The sequence below is a fragment of the Macaca fascicularis genome, chromosome 16 (genome assembly GCF_037993035.2).
Source record: "Macaca fascicularis isolate 582-1 chromosome 16, T2T-MFA8v1.1".
NCBI lineage: Eukaryota > Metazoa > Chordata > Mammalia > Primates > Cercopithecidae > Macaca > Macaca fascicularis.
In genome coordinates, this window is record NC_088390.1 from 11,622,334 (window position 1) to 11,638,510 (window position 16,177).

General features: G+C 48.2%; 1 protein-coding gene across 4 annotated transcripts in view; it reads left to right on the forward strand.

Moving 5' to 3' along the window:
• SHISA6 (shisa family member 6) overlaps nucleotides 1-15,779 on the forward strand; it is a 327,855-nt gene extending 312,076 nt beyond the window's left edge. For 2 of the 4 annotated variants that reach the window (XM_045376285.3, XM_045376288.3), the window contains 3 exons: nucleotides 3,548-3,604; nucleotides 7,486-7,638; nucleotides 9,492-15,779. In XM_045376285.3, the coding sequence (XP_045232220.1) occupies nucleotides 3,548-3,604; nucleotides 7,486-7,638; nucleotides 9,492-10,042 (761 nt within the window). In that variant the 3' untranslated portion in view covers nucleotides 10,043-15,779. The remainder of the gene's footprint in view (nucleotides 1-3,547; nucleotides 3,605-7,485; nucleotides 7,639-9,491) is intronic. The other 2 variants (XM_045376287.3, XM_045376290.3) reach the window with 1 other exon arrangement.
• Nucleotides 15,780-16,177: the final 398 nt, after the last annotated feature.

Sequence of the window (16,177 nt, forward strand, 5' to 3'; positions counted from 1 at the left end):
GGCGGGAACCCGGGGGGCAGAGCTTGCAGTGAGCTGATATCACGCCACTGCACTCCAGCCTGGGCAAGACTCTGTCTCAAAAAACAAACAAAAAAAAAACAATTTAAATACCAAAAATAGGGGACCTGCTTAAATATGTTATGCTTAAATATATTATGCTTAAATGATATAGAGGCATACAGAATAGACTATTCTATAGAAAGAATATTGTGAACCATATAAGGTGTTTCAAATAATATTTCAAAACATAAAAATACATTCAAGACACTTTCATTTATTCATTAGGCATGAAGAAGATTAAAGTAGTATATGCAGCATGATTACATAACCAAAAACTAGATATTTTTATCTGTGTGCATAAGTACATGCATGTATGAGTATTTAGGTGGTTTCATTGCTTTTACTACTATAAAAATGCCACAGCCAATTGTCTCACACAATTGTCATTTTGCACACATGTGAAGATTAAATCACTCTATTTTAATTCATTGTAAGAACTACAGTCTGTGTACAAAATGACACATATACAAGATTATTCATTGCAATACTATTTAGGTGGGGGAGTCGGGGTTGAGGGTATCTGTAAGCACTCATATAATCATTTATAAGGGGAAGGAAATAAAAGGAAATACAACAAAATGTCACAGTGGTTATTTTATGGTTATTCTCATCCTTATACTTAACTTAAAAATGCTCTCCTTAATGCCAAGGTAGGAAAAATCTGCTGTTAATGAAACATTTTAAGTGAGATTCAAACAAAAGGAAAAGCACTGTACTTGTAAATCAAGACATATATTGTTTGTGACTTCATCTAGAGGCCGGGTGCGGTGGCTCAAGCCTGTAATCCCAGCACTTTGGGAGGCCGAGACGGGCGGATCATAAGGTCAGGAGATCAAGACCATCCTGGCTAATATGGTGAAACCCCGTCTCTACTAAAAAATACAAAAAACTAGCCGGGCGAGGTAGTGGGCGCCTGTAGTCCCAGCTACTCGGGAGGCTGAGGCAGGAGAATGGCGTAAACCCGGGAGGCGGAGCTTGCAGTGAGCTGAGATCCGGCCACTGCACTCCAGCCTGGGTGACAGCGAGACTCCGTCTCAAAAAAAAAAAAAAAAAAAAAAAAAATTACAATAAAGATTTCAACTAAGGTATGGTAGGCCAATAATATATATTCATTCTACTTCAGTCCCCATTTAAATGAAGATCACTGTGAATGAGTTTTTAAAAATGCCTGTGAAAGTGTTCAGCACAGATCAAGAAGCATAATTGGTTATCAGCAATTATTAAGTGAATCTGAGTTATCAATAACCCTTTCCTGGTGACACCTAAACTCTGAGATGGAAGTCTAGAAGTGTTTCTTGCTAACTGCCACTCTCCAGAAACTCCAGATCGAATGACCTGGGTTTCTCCCATTTCTCTGTGATCCTGCCATATGGCTTAAAAGCAAACAAATACACCAAACGACAACAAAACCTCATTGGAACTAGTTTTCTTCTTGCCTCTGGAGGACAAGCAAGAAAAAAATGTTTTTTAATCTCTCTGGATTCTCTCTTCTTGCTTAAATTCAGGTCCAGTGTAGAACTGGTTCAACCTTTGGCAAATAGTTTCTTCCCTGGCTTCAACCTAATCTGTCTTGGGAAGGGACAGTAACTTCATGTGAGAAATTGTGGCCTACTTCCCAAACCCACCCACATTGGATAGTGTGCTTGACTTTTTTTTTTTTTTTTTTTTTTTCCTGAGACAAAGTTTTGCTCTATCCCCCAGACTGGAGTGCACTGGCACAATATCGGCTCACTGCAACCTCTGTCTCCCAGGTTCAAGTGATTCTTCTGCCTCAGCCTCCCAAGTAGCTGGGAATACAGGCACATGCCACCACATCCAGCTAATTTTTGTATTCTTGGTAGAGACAGGGTTTCACCATGTTGGCCAGACTGGTCTTGAATTCTTTACCTCGTGATCCGTCCACCTTGGCCTCTCAAAGTGCTGGGATTACAGGTGTGAGCCACCACACCCAGCCCTGTGTGCTTGACTATTTAGAGTCCAGCCTTCAGCAAGGGAATGCTGTGATGATTCCATTGGTTTGCGAAATTTTGTCTGGTAGGAATTCATAGGATTTGTCTTGGAAATTGAGAGTAGAGCTAAAAGAAATCTTGACAAAAAGATATATTGTGGGCCTGGATTTAGGAGATGGCTGCAGCGAAGAAGACTTCGGGATACACTGAATATGGAGGATGAAAGGAGGAAAATGGTGACGATGACTGAAGTTTCACATTCCAGGCCCACGGTACATCAGTACCATGGACAGAAGCCCGGACACCAGAATAAAATGAAGAGCTCACTTTGGGACTTAATGATTTGGGTGAGGGTAGGAATTTCAAGGGAATGTCCATAAGCATAAAATCTAACCTTCCAAATCAAGATGACCTCAGGCTAGAGTTGTAGATTTGGGAACTATTAATCTGGGCAAGCGGATGTAAACCTTGGAATAGAGCTGAAGTCTTCACTAAGATGCCTGAGTGTTATGAAGCCCTGGTATTTAGAGAATAGAAAGGGAAATGGAATATAGTGTAGGAGCTATGGAATGACTAGCCAAAGTATAAGGCCAAAGGCAGGGAAGAAGGCTTCAGTCACAAGATGTAAGGAAATGAAAATTCTAGACTGCAAGAAGGACAGGGCTGTCATCTGCGGTTTAGGTAAACTAAAGCAAGGGCCTCATGCCTCCTCTTCCCTTTGCTTTAGTTGAAATCAGTTACATACAACAATGAAAAACAAGAACATAATGTTCAGCTGAAGCAATCATAGAATACCGGAGTGCACTGGAGTGGTCAGCCACATTTTCATTCCAACAATTGTAAAAGCTTTTGGAACGCCTTGAACTTCAGGCTTTGGCAACTGTAACTGTGTTAATTGTGTGGATTATTCCATCTAAGTGGAATATTATTAATAAAGGAAATGCTTTTGTACTATTAGGCTGTGTCAGTTAAAGGCAGGACAGAGCCTAGAATCCAGGACTGCTGATCTCAGGCAGTGGACAGCTCAGGTCATCTTGCTGCATCTCAGGGTGCATCCAGACCCTCCTGTATAAAGGCCTAGGGACAAATCAAAGTCCTGTAAAGTGGAAGCGCCTTAAGTCAGGGCACCCTCATTTTGGTTAAACACACCCTAATACCCAACGCTCAAAGAAATCTGCTTCCCCTGCTTAGTTCCCCCACCCTATGCATGCCCGCATGCACGCATACCTGCCAAACACTCCCTACTCTCCATCCTTCTCCTCCTCCACCCATCCCTACAAAGCCTCTACAGCTGGTTGGCCTCCTCCAGAGATGTGGGTGGGTCACCATGGTGACAGAGGAAGCCCTGTTGCAGAAGGAGAGAGACAGAAACAGCAGGGGACGTTTCTTGGAGCCTCATACAATGACCTCTGCCTTTCTTAGAAGTGCTTCCTTTAAGTCAGAGAAGCACATTAGAGGTAAAGAGAGATGCTGTTATGTTGGAGAGATGGTGGAATGCCTGAACTCTTCTTTAAAAATTTCTTTTCTATGATTTTCAGGTGATCATCAATATAGCCATCCGATTTTGAGCAGTGCTACCCAGATCCCGCCACATGGTGAGAGATGATTGAGAGCACTCTGCATTTCCTCCTCATTTCGAGTGGCACCAGTCTAAGGACGGATGCCTATCAGGGCATCAAACACATGGTCATTAACTCACTGAAGCTAAGGAGGTGCAAGGAGCCACGGGCCCACCCTCCTCCAGGGCCACAATGCTCTTATCTTACTTGTAGGCTATTTTCCCCTTGGTGTTTCTGTCTCTGATATCAAAATGATCCCTTGACATAAACAGAAAGGGGCTAGACCCATTTCTACTTGCCACAGACCCATTTCTACTTACCACCTGTATCACTTCTTACAGTCGTAAATTCCGTATGTCCACAGCAAGGAGTGGAACACCCTCCTTTGCTCAAAGCTATCTGTGATGTCATTTACGAAGGACATGAGACTTGGTTAAACTGTATTGATCCTCCCCAAACTAATTAAGATTTGATAAAACTCAAAACTGATTTGGGCTTCAGCTTCTTGGCAGAAAAAAAAGAGGCTGAAAATTGTTGAGTGGAGGAGTGTTAGCATAGTACCCAAGGGTTATAAAACCATGTTTCCCTCTTAGGTTATAATATCCTCCCACCAGATCACAGCTGAACAGAGAAAACCTATGTTTGGCACCTGCTCAAGACTTGATAGTTCACAATGTACATGGCTGTCTTATGTTCTATCAGTCATGTTTGTCTCTTTCCTATGAAAGAGTGAAAACATCATTAAGCTTTTAGTGAGAGAAAAACTCAAAAAAATGACAAATCCTACAGGCCACCTGGTAGAGAGACCTACCGCTGTCATGTCAGATTATGGTGTGCCTCAGCATTGAAGCTGAGGGATATTATAATTAGGAGGAGGAGATTAGAATATTTTCATGTGCTATGCTCCAGGTGGAAATAAATGATGAAAGCAATAGTACGATCAGATTTATCAGGTTGTGGGGTCTAAAAAGTTAGCACTGGGAGAAACTGGGGAGATCAGTGAAAAGAGGTTGATACCAGTGGTGATGCTGACAGTGGGAAAAGAAAGGACGGTTGAGATATGAAACCTTTTGAAGAAAGAATTAGAGAAACTTCCTTACTAACTGAATATGGCTGATGAGACCCAATGATGACACTGATTAGAAAAATGAGGGTTTTATTAACACAATCGAAGGAATCAGAAAAACTGCCAGTATGTATAGGGGATGGAGTTGTCAGTGAGTTTGGATCTGCACACCTGGAGTTTGCAAGAAAAAAATATTCAACAGGCAGGAATGCAGACATGAAGTCTGGAGGAAGGTTAGAGCTGAAGATGTGAGTCAAGCTTTGGAGGCAGTAACAGAAGCCTCAGGAGTGGGGGCACTCTGCACTGAAAGAGCAGTGCAGAAGGCAAAGGCAGGGAGCCTGGGGGATGCCCACAGTAATTAAGCAGCCAAAGGAAGAGCCAGAAAAGGCATGCAAGGAGAGCTCCCACTTGCTCAGTCACACTCTGAAAGAACAACTACTGAGCTGATTTTTCCCCAGAAGGAGCCAACACAAGCAGACTCCTGAATACAACAGTAGGAGCCATTCTTCCCTCCTTCTCTTCCTCTCTTCTCTTTTCCAACCGGTGCAGGGAGATGGGAGTTGATGAGACCTGGTCCCTGCCCTTGAGCAGCTCACAATGTAGTGAGAGTAGAATTTTCTCTGCATTGCTTTCTTGGATGTTCCCTTCTTTCCCAGGAGCTGGCAGAGTGCCTATCAAGAGAGGAGGGGGCCTGAGTCTACTTACTTAGTTCTCTACAAAGAGCATTAATTGGATCCTTATTCTGGGCCAAGCACTATGAAGGAATCAAAAGAATTGGAAAGCAAAGCCCTGCTGTCAAGGAGATTGCAATATTTGGAGATCCACAATCCTAACTCAAGTCAAATTATTAGAGATCAGTTAGATACTAAACTGGGTGGAACTGACTAGAAGAGCAATACAGGCTTAAAGAACAGCTACTGTAGGCTAAAAAGATGGGACATTGGCACAGCAAAACGTCTTGAGTGAGGGGGGAATTTCATAGAGAAGAGTAAAGGAGGCATTGCCATAGGAGGGAGATTGTGCAACGGTGATCCCATGAAGGCAGAAGGCAAGGGAGAGCTGGCCTTGGCTCAGGGGTATGTTCTGGAACACAGTGGCAGAACAAGAGTATCCAGGAAGATTGCATTTGGAAGTGGGTGAGCTGAGTGATGCCTTGTTGAGAGCATAATGCCAACAGGCAGAAGGAGGTTCCTTCTTCTCCAGCATGGCCAAAGTGAAGAGATAAGTGCTGAGAGATGAGTGGCTATTACCCACTCTGAGGAGCAGCACTCCCAAGTTCCTGCTCACTCCACTTCCTGGCATCTGTCCTGATGCATGCCAGGGAGGCTCTTTCTGTACAGCATGTTCTGATGGGGATGTAGAGCACCCCTCACCCCCCTCACATATGTCCCAAGCTGGCATGAACACCAGCTCACTGGCTGAGCTTTCCTGGCTCAGTCCCCAGTGTTGGGGGGGACAGTGAAGGCAGGAAGGGATAGGGAAGCCAGGAGTCCCCGGTGCTTGGGGCTGCCCTTGGACAATGCCTAGGAGGGCTTCTCTCTCTCCCACCTCTCACACAGTCCACAGAATTCATGCTTTCCATGGTTCTGCACTCTCTTTGCCAAGAGGTATGGCAGTCCTCCTGCACATTCATCTAAAGTTAGAGCCTGCTCCCTCTCAGAACTTCTTTGGCCTTGAGGTGTCCCAAACCAAAGAGGATTGAGGAATGACACAGTGAGACTATAGCTGCCCAACTGCCTCACTTCTGGGAATGGTACCCCCATTTCCCATGGCAGCCACTCATTGAATTCTTGTTGTGGCTTCTCCTCCTCAAGTCCATGAAGCACTGAGGCATGCTGGTCTTCTTCCCCAGGATCTCCAGCTCTTTCTGTACCCTCATCCTCACTGCCTCCCTCACTAGCCCTGCATGCCCCCTCTCCTCTCCTGTGTCACTCATCTGGCCCTGAGCTCAGCACACACTGCACTGTGCTCCCATCAGCCACCCTCTCATCTCCCTTTCACCTTTTCTTCCACTTTTCCTTCCATTCTTTTCCCCAGGTCTGGCATTGAACAACACTCCTTTCCATCTCTTCAGATTCTTGCATCGCAATGCTCTAACTCAGGGGAAGGAAGAAGAAAGTAGGGATGATGTGCTATGCATTTTTGTCTAGGTTCTTTCCTTCAGCAGCTTAGAGATGGCTAAGCTTAGAGGGGGCTTCAGAGAAAGGAATCAGAGTAAGATAAAATAGCTCTGTGACTCACTGTGGCTTGTCAAGTGCAGAGCTTGGAGAGGGGAAAAGGGGCTACATGAGCTGTGCGAGGATGCCATGGACGGAGCATGGGTTGGGTCTCAGTGGAGCTGCGTCCAGGACCCAGTTCTTCTATGGGTACATAAATCACAGAAGTCACTCCATGTCCTCCAACTGAGATTTTTCTGAGCCTGAGAGCTAGGTTTGCCTAAAGCTATTAGGAAAAGGATGGCACTTTTATACAGAAGTAGATGATTTTTATGATGCTCCTCAGCTCCATCAGGCTTACGTTTTCAGCAGATAACCCAGAGATGTACTGAGAGAGAGAATTCCCTCCGCAGACTCAAGAGTCGAGTCTCTCATTCACAGAATGGTAAAATCTCTTGGTGGTGACTAAAACAGCATCTGCCCCAGGCTTATTGACAACTGGAACTGAGCATGAGGGAAACTGAGTCAACAGTATCACCAAGCTATGTCCAAGCATGGAGGAGGTCCAGGAAAGCAGATGGGGACTCGAATCAGGGGTGAGGCAGAAAGCAGGGGAATAGAACCTATAGCTGTCCCCTTTGCCTGCCACAGACATGGTCCTCATTAACACAAAACACCCCTCCCTTTTCTTGCAGAGAAGCCACGGATGAACAACATCCTAACATCAGCCACCGAGCCCTATGACCTCTCCTTCTCCCGCTCTTTCCAGAACTTGGCCCACCTGCCCCCATCCTACGAGTCTGCAGTAAAGACCAACCCCAGCAAGTATTCGTCTCTGAAGAGGCTAAGTAAGTCGAATTTCCCCCAAGTTGAGGTCTGTCTCTGGGGCTCCAAGATATCTTCCTAGGCCACACTCTCTTGCCCCATACCCCATAGGACAGCTGTCGAATCCCAAGAATAAAGAAGGAGTTGCAGGATGGGAGAAGAGAATAGATAAGCTCTTAGTTTTTGTTCCTTATGGACTAAGTCCACCCTTCCCATACATAGAAAGAAGGCCATGGAACCCTCAGATTCACATCCCCATAGGAGACAGCCCTCCAACTCATGCACCAGTTGAACTGCAGGAGAAAGCCTTCCCCCAGTCCCGCACACATCTGCCTTCTTCAAACCATGGGCCTTCCTTTCTGTATACCCTATACTGGATAGAGGCTAGCAATGGCCAGAGCTTTCTCTGAGACCTTCCCAGAGAACCACAAACCAGCTCCCTCTCCAACCCAGCCAACAGTGTCTTGAGGACCTGAGATCCTTCACCTCCCATGCATACACCCCATTTCATCCGTCCAGTCCAGTTTATCCAGTGATGCCAGCTCTGCCTCTGGAGTCCGGGGAGACTCTGGGCATCAATGGGTTGAAGATACAAAAATGTCAAAAAAAAGTTCCCTAAAGGACAGCTCTTCCTCCCTAGCTTTCTGGCCTTGGACCTTCTCATCTCATTTTCCCATGAGTCTCTTTCGATGATCACCCAATGGCAGTAGGAGCCTCAAGGGGTGAGCATTTGCTTGAAAGCTTCAGGGTAACCTACCCTGACAGCAGTGCAGCCTAAGTCCACATCAGCCACCTCCATAGTGAAACGCAGAGTCTCTAGCTAGAGATGGGACTGTCTGATAACCTGAGGAATCATCCCGAGGTGATGAAATTTGGCTCAGGAGGAAGGATACCCGTCAGCAATCCCGCTGCGTCAACTGAAGAGCAGGCAGAATTCCCACACTTTTGCAGAGATCTAGAAGGCCATGTGTAGGAGGCCTCATTTCTGAAATTCGGAGCAATGCAGGTTTATGTATAACCTGCAAGTTCAAGTAGGTGTCTGTGTAGCATGCAAGTTCTGGGCAAATTCAAGGGTACAGAGAGCAGTGTGAGCTTAGGAGGGCCTGCTGGATAGAGAGGAAGGTGGACCACCTAAATGAGGCGCACATCTAAGATTACTCCAACCCGCTTGCGTTACGGGCACAGGTGGAGCGTGTGTAGGCTGATTATGTGGCTGTGTGGGGACTGGAGGCCCATGTATTAGCTTTCGGTGCATTGCCTGCTACTACAGAGAAGGTGTTATGATGTTCCTAAGGTACCAGTTAAACATTTTCACAAGTATTTCCTAGTCTGAGCACCTTACTTTATTCTAGCAGGAGGCTGGCTGTGGACCTCAACAGAAAGCTTCTGGAGCTGCTATTTGGATGTTTTAGTAAGACAGATGGCCATTCTGTTTCAGGACCGTGGTGTGGTAGATACAGCCCAGGACCAGGGGGAGTTCAGGGACTTGAGCTTGCCATCAACTTTGCCGTGAACATGCTGGGGATTCTGAGGAAGTCCCTTAACATATCCCTCCTCAAGGTGGTCCATGTACCAGAGACTTTTAGCATTGCCTGGGAGCTTGTTAGAGATGCAAACTCTTGGGCCCACCCCAGACCCACTGAATTAGAATCTGCATTTAACAAGCCCCCAGAGAATGGTTTGCACATTCAATGGGAAAATATACCCTTCACCCGTCTGAGCCTCCAGGTCCTAATACATAACTAAAGAAGTTTGACCGTATTATCCCTGAAGATTGACAGGTCTGTGCTGGAGCAGGAGGGGTGCAGAGTTCTATCTGAGTCCTGGCTGCAGGGTCACCCCAGTTGCCTTCTCTCACTCTGTCTCTCCCCTGCAGCCGACAAGGAGGCTGACGAGTATTACATGAGGCGGCGGCACCTGCCTGACCTGGCTGCCCGGGGCACCCTCCCCCTCAATGTCATCCAGATGTCCCAACAGAAGCCGTTGCCACGGGAAAGACCCCGCCGGCCCATCCGGGCCATGTCCCAGGACAGGGTCCTGTCCCCGGATCGAGGCCTGGCAGATGAGTTCAGCATGCCATACGACCGCATCCTGTCCGACGAGCAGCTGCTCTCCACAGAGCGCCTGCACTCCCAGGACCCGCTGCTGTCCCCAGAGCGGACGACCTTTCCCGAGCAGTCGCTGTCCAGGGCCATCTCGCACACGGACGTCTTTGTGTCCACACCCGTGCTGGACCGCTACCGCATGAGCAAGATGCACTCTCATCCCAGTGCCTCCAATAACTCGTACGCCACCCTGGGCCAGAGCCAGACGGCAGCCAAGCGTCATGCCTTTGCCTCGCGCAGACACAACACAGTGGAGCAGCTGCACTACATCCCGGGCCACCACACCTGCTACACAGCCAGCAAGACCGAAGTGACCGTGTGACCGGCGGGGCAGGGCCGGGGCTGCTGGGCGTGGCAGAGCAGAGCAGGGGCCAGGAGGGGCCGGGAGCAGAGCTTCTAGCCTTGCCACTCTCCCTTCCCTCGTCCCCTCTGTAGGAAGTGGGGGTGGGCCACCTTTGCCCAAAAAGCCATACCCCCGGGGACAGAGCCCCGATGGCCTGGTTCAATATGCTTAGATCCAGGACCAAGAGCAATCGCCCTTGCTCCTCCAGAAGAGTCAACGGGGAGTGAGGAGGGGGCCAGGCCCCATTCTCACCCCCGACCACCTTCTCCAACTCCCTTTCCATCTCGCGCCTCCTTCTCCCCGTCCGGGGGACTCAGCTGCAGGTTCTGTCAGCAAAGAGACCCTTGCTTGACCGTGGTCCGAAGCTGTCTGGGTTTGAAGGGGCCAGCGGGTCCAATCAGTGGGCTGACCGAATAGGCTACTCGGTCTCATTCATTTACCTAGAACCGCATCACAGAAATCTTCTAGTGCCTAAAAACTGCCTGCTCGCTCTCTCAGAGCCAGGGAGCTGCTGTGTCCATAAGCACAATAATGATTCTTTTCTTGCCTGCTGGAACTCTCTGGTCCCCACTGAGTGGCCCTTCCTTTGCTGACCCCTGAGGGCCCAACCCTGGCCCTGCGCCCCCTCCCCTCAACCCCAGGACCCAGAGGGGTTCCCTTCCTTCAGCTGCCTCCCCATTGGTGGGAACTCCGCCCCCTTCCAGCTGACTGCCCGCCCATAAGGACCCTGGGCCTGTCCTTTTTGGGGGCTGTGCTCCTCCCCTGGCCCTGAGGATTTCACCCTTGAGTTCTCTGGGGTTTTGGCTGTAGCCATCCCAGAGGGGAGTAGCGATGGGGTTCTGGCTCTCCCAGACACCCAATCATCTCCACACACCCTCCAGGCTTCTAGACCTGACCATGACTGCCACTCAGGCCGCCTTCTCCATCCCTGCTCTGCTCCCAGGAGGCACCTGCGGTGGCCAGAGAGCCAGGGTGGGGAGGGCCACTGTGATGTGCAGGGTCTCGGGCTCAACATTTGCATCCTGCAGGGCTCCACCTGTTCACACGTGCACCTCCGGCAGGACCCAGGCAGAGGTTTCTAGAGAGGGGCTCTTCAGCCCCCAGACAAGGAGGATGAGAGGTGGTTGTCCTGCACCCTGTCCGCCTCTCCTTCCTTCTCCATCTCTGTCTACCTGCTCAGTTCAGAGCTCACTCCTACTGCCTGTCTCCCGTTCCCCCACATCCTCCCTGCAACTTCATTCCTCCTGGCTGTTCCTTCTTCAGATCTGTGCCTCCTCTGGATCAAAAGGACAAAGACCTATTAGCAAAAGCAAACAATGGTCTTCCAGGCAACTGGCCTAGGGGCTAACTGGGCAGGTACCCACAGCATCGTCCCTTTCTGCAGGCACTGGGGCACCTGGTAGACCATGGTCCTCAGCTCTGTTGGGGGGGCCACTACTGCCCGCCCACCTCAGCCTCTTCCCCATCTCCAGCTTGGGGGTGGGCATGGTGTGAGTTCCTCCTGGGGAGCTGACAGTGAATTCAGCAGCATCCGCTCCCCCAAGACCAGAGAGCCTGGTGGGGGAAAGAAGGGGTTCCCTCATTCTCAGGGCCAGGGCACCCGCTGGGTTGGGGCTGGGGGAATCAACTCCAGACTACTGGGTGAAGATGTGATCCTTAAAACAGTCAGATCCAACAGCAGTGCCCTTATAAAAGGGGTTTTACCTGCCCTCAATTCTGCCCTCATGGCCCTTTAAAAAGGCGAGTGTAGAAGGAGAATTTCTCGGTGTCAGCCCTGGAGATTTTTAATCTAACCAAGTCCACAAACCACAGAGAAAGCAATGGACTGTTTCCTTTCACTGATTTCAAGAGTTCCAAAGCTCTCATCTCCATCTCCCCTCCCCAGGGTGTGCTTCCCAACAGGAACAGGAAACCATCACATGGGTCTTAGGGGGATGGAGGTTGTGGGTTGTGAAAGCCACCCTCAGCCCCCACACTGGGGACGCATTCCTGGTAACCCTTGGTAGGCCAAGGACTACCCTCTCCGCTTTCCTCCCCACAGACACATAAACCTTCTTAAGGGCTGGTCCCCAGGGGTTTATAAGAGTTTGTTCCAGAAGGTGAGGCTAAGAGGGTTGGAAAGGAAGAAGTGAGTCTGAATAGAGCAGGTGGCTCCCAGCTGGGGCCCTGAGCCCAGCACCTTTGAATCCTCTAATCTGTGGCTGTCCCTTGAAGGCAGGATGCTGGTGGTGAGGGGAAAGGACCTGAGTGGCTGAGAATGCCCCTCCCTGGTGTCTACATGCAGGTACACACCAAACCAGAAAGCTGATCCCATCTCCAGCGTCAAAGCTTCTCAGCACCAAGTTCTGCAGCCCCCAGGGTGACACTTTTCCCCAGGGGTCCTCCCCAAGCCCTGTCTCTGACAGGGTTTCTGTCTGTCTCAGGGGTTGTTGATGAGTTGATTCCAAGACATTTCTCATCCCAGCCTTACCACTGTCTGGGTGAAAGTCTTTAATGTCAGTTGGGTTGGAAAATTCTACTGCAATGGTTACTTCTTTTCAAGGATTTCTTCTGCTTCACCTTTGGGTCTAGAAGCAAGGAATGGAGGGAGGGAGAGAGGGAGGATAGGAGGGAAGGAGGAAAGAAAAAAGAAATAGAGATAGGTCTACAAACTTGCTCCAATTCAGTCCCTCATTTCAAAATCCCAAAAACTATGTCATAACTGGGACACAGAGGTATCCCATTTATTCAGCTGTCCCATCCATCTTTATGGAACAAGCATAGCCACATCACTAGGCAAGTTCATGTAGCAGATAAAAGAGGCTTCTGGGGCTAGAACCTAGATGCCATGATTTCTAGCCCAAGCAGGCTGGTGGCCTCTGTCATACATAGAAGTACCATCTACCCCTACAGTAAAAGCCCCCTCCACCTCACAAAGGAAGCCTAAAGCCCAAGATTTCCCTCTCCTTGTTTTATTAATTCTTTCACATCTCTATTGCTCTAACAGGAATGGACTGGAATCTGCACAGGTTCCCTCCTGCCCTGAAAGTTCTGCCTGGTCTCCTTGGCCTCTGATGGCATTGAAGCTCTCACAATCCCTCCTGCACCTCCACCTTCCCTGTCTTGCTCCAGGCTCCTGGCTCCATGCCTTCCTGAGTCAAAAAGGCTTTGCCAAGAATTCCTTCACCTCTTAACCGGGCTTCTGCCCTCAGGGCTCCCCAGTGTCTTGGGAGTGTCTTGGGCCATTCATCTGCCTCTTAGAAAGTTCCAACCTTGCCCCCAATTCAAATTTCTCCTCCCCTTTCCACTCTCACTTCCAGAAACTCCTGATTTTCAGAAAACCCCAGATTTCCATGCCAGGTCACTCATTCCTTCCTCTCATCTCCCTCTTCCTCCTTCTATCTTCCTCCATTCCTAATTTCTTTTCCCTGGTCTTCCTATAATATCCAGCTCTAAAAATCAGAGCTCTCAATGAAAACAATGGAAGAAAAAGACATTCTTCAGGTCTTCTATTTGCTTCCTTGGTGTATCCTTCATCTCCTGCCCCTGTGAGTTGATACCCCAGTGCACAGAGCCAAGGGCTTTCCCCGTCTGAGCTCTGGGAGGAAGGGAATGGAGCTCTGGGTTTGAGATGTCATGGCCTGTCATGGTCAGTTTGGTTCCTGAGGCTAGCAAGTCCCCTGAAGCTCCCAACCCAGCCTAATGTTAGCCCAGAAGCTCCTGCTCTGGCCAAAGACTCCTATCCTTGAGGGTTCTCAGCCACTGCTTCAAAACACCTGCTCCCTTCCTGCTTGTGTATGTCACCTATCCGCCTTTGTCCACAAAGACTTGAGGGCCTCCTGAGTCTCCAAGCATGGAGGAATATCCACGCCAACATCCCTGCCATCAAACTCAGTCCATTTTCTTCAGAGATACCTTGTCTGTCACCAGCCTCCACCCTCATATTCCTTCCACAAGCAACTGTGCACCTAACCCAAGTTAAAAATGAAAGGGCTGCCAATCACTCGGACTCCAGAAGAGGCCTGCCCTGCGAAAAGCTGGCATGTTACCTCCCACATACATTTCCTGTCATGCTCTCCAAATCTGGGAGATTTTGCTCTGGAGTATTTTCAAGAAAGCGCATTGTGTTTTAATGAAGTATTTTTCAGGGTTCAAATGTTATTTTTTATAAATGCAGCATTTTAATGGCAAATTCAATATGAAGGACATGTCTTCCTGGGCTCTATATTTGCTTTTGGAAGGCAGCATACTCTAGGAGAAAAAAAAGCACAGGGCTGAGGCTCTGGAGACACAGCTTCCAGCCCTGGCTTTGTCTCCGAGGGGGAGTCATGTTCCCCACTCAGTGCCTCAGTTTCCCCATCTGTAAAATGAGGGGCTTTGACTAGATGAGCTCTGAAGTTTCATCCAGCTCTTACATTGTAGGGCTTTCATTCCCTGCCAGCACCTGCTCTCCCCGTTCCTCCCCACCTCCACTGAGCTGCACACATCCCACAACGCCTGCCCCACAGCGATGTCCTCAGATGTCCTGGACCGCACTCCTCACTAGAGCCTGGGGTGGACCTGATGGGCTCGGCCACCTAGCGATGCCCTCGTACCTGAAGTTTAAGGGCCTAACCATTCAATAGGTCACCAACTGTGTGCCGTGGAAGCCCTCTTGTAGAGACACACCTAAACCATCCTAAGTGGCTGTGGAATTCTGGGGAATTCTGAGTTTGGAGTTTCCATTTTGGATACGGTCCTTATAGCTGGAGGGAGGCGGTTCCAATTTCAGCAAGGGAGCTGGCTGGAGAGAAAGGTCTGGAGGTTTGCCCACAAAGGCATGAAGTTTGTACTTGAGGGCAGCTGGGAAATTCATTTCAAGCTGCAGAGGGACATGTGCATAGGCTCTTGTGTGGTAATGAACGTCATGATATCCCACTCTGGAATGTGCGTCCTGAAGACCAAGTCTGGACACTGAGGCTCCATTCCAACTGGAGGAGAAGGCATCACTCACTATCTGGGCTGCTAGGAAGGGGCAATCACCCCATCCTAGTACCTTTCTAGCCCTTCCTCATGACATTACCGTCCTCCCGGTGAAGGCTTATGAAGCAAGAATGGAGAGTCCAAGTTTGTTATCATCAAACCCATCTTGTAAATCAGGAAACACATTAACCTTCCATCAGTCAGAGAAATGCTGTGGCTGTGTGTTTCCTTCATGCTCTCCCTCCTGAGGGAGGAGAAGACCCTGCTTAACTTTGCTGCCCACCCTGCAGTGACCCCTGAATGCCACGCCATGGGAGGACTCATTCATTGGCTTCGTAGTGGCAAATATTCCTCTAGTTCTATAACTCAACTAGACATTTTGTAGTAAAGAATTCTTGAAATTCTCTAATAAAAAGCAATTCTTACTGTAATATTTTTAGTTTGGGGACACAATTTCCTAAGGGGGGATTAATGAACATTTTTATGCATTAGCCCAATTTATGAATTTCATGTTTATTATATGGTAGCACTGATGAAAAGTACCTTTCTATCTGTATCTTTGCAGTTTCTTCGTTACTCATACGTAAGCTTCATGGTGAGCAGTGCTCTAGTGACTGCTTCTCTGTACAAATCTCATCGTTCTACTTACCTGTCAAAGCACATTCTACATGTACTGTAAACAAATACACTTTAGTAAGATTTAGTCTTAAGGATTTTTCCACTTTTGTCAGTAACAGATATTTATGGATTAAAAAATAAAGCCGTTTCAACATAATGTGTGTCTCCTTAAGTAGCCAGGTGCTGACTTTTACAGAGTCAAAACCAAAAGTAATTAAAAAGCAAGAAAGAGTGCAGAAGGTCATTGGAGTTGGGGACAGGAGCAAAGATTAACTGCAAATAGGAGCTAGAGAACTGTGAGGGTGAAAAGAGTGTTTTAAAAACTGGATTGTGCTGATGGTTGTACAACTGCATAAATTTACAAAAATCACAAAAGTTTATACTTGCAATGAGTGACTGTTATGATTACCAAGTAAACCACAATAATGCTTTCTACAATGAATACTATGAGGAATGTGGGAAGACAGGCCTCGGACAAGTGTCAATGGACAACGTATACTAATTCAAAGTAGAATTATTAGGTTGGTGTAAAAGTAATTGAGATTTTTGCCATTA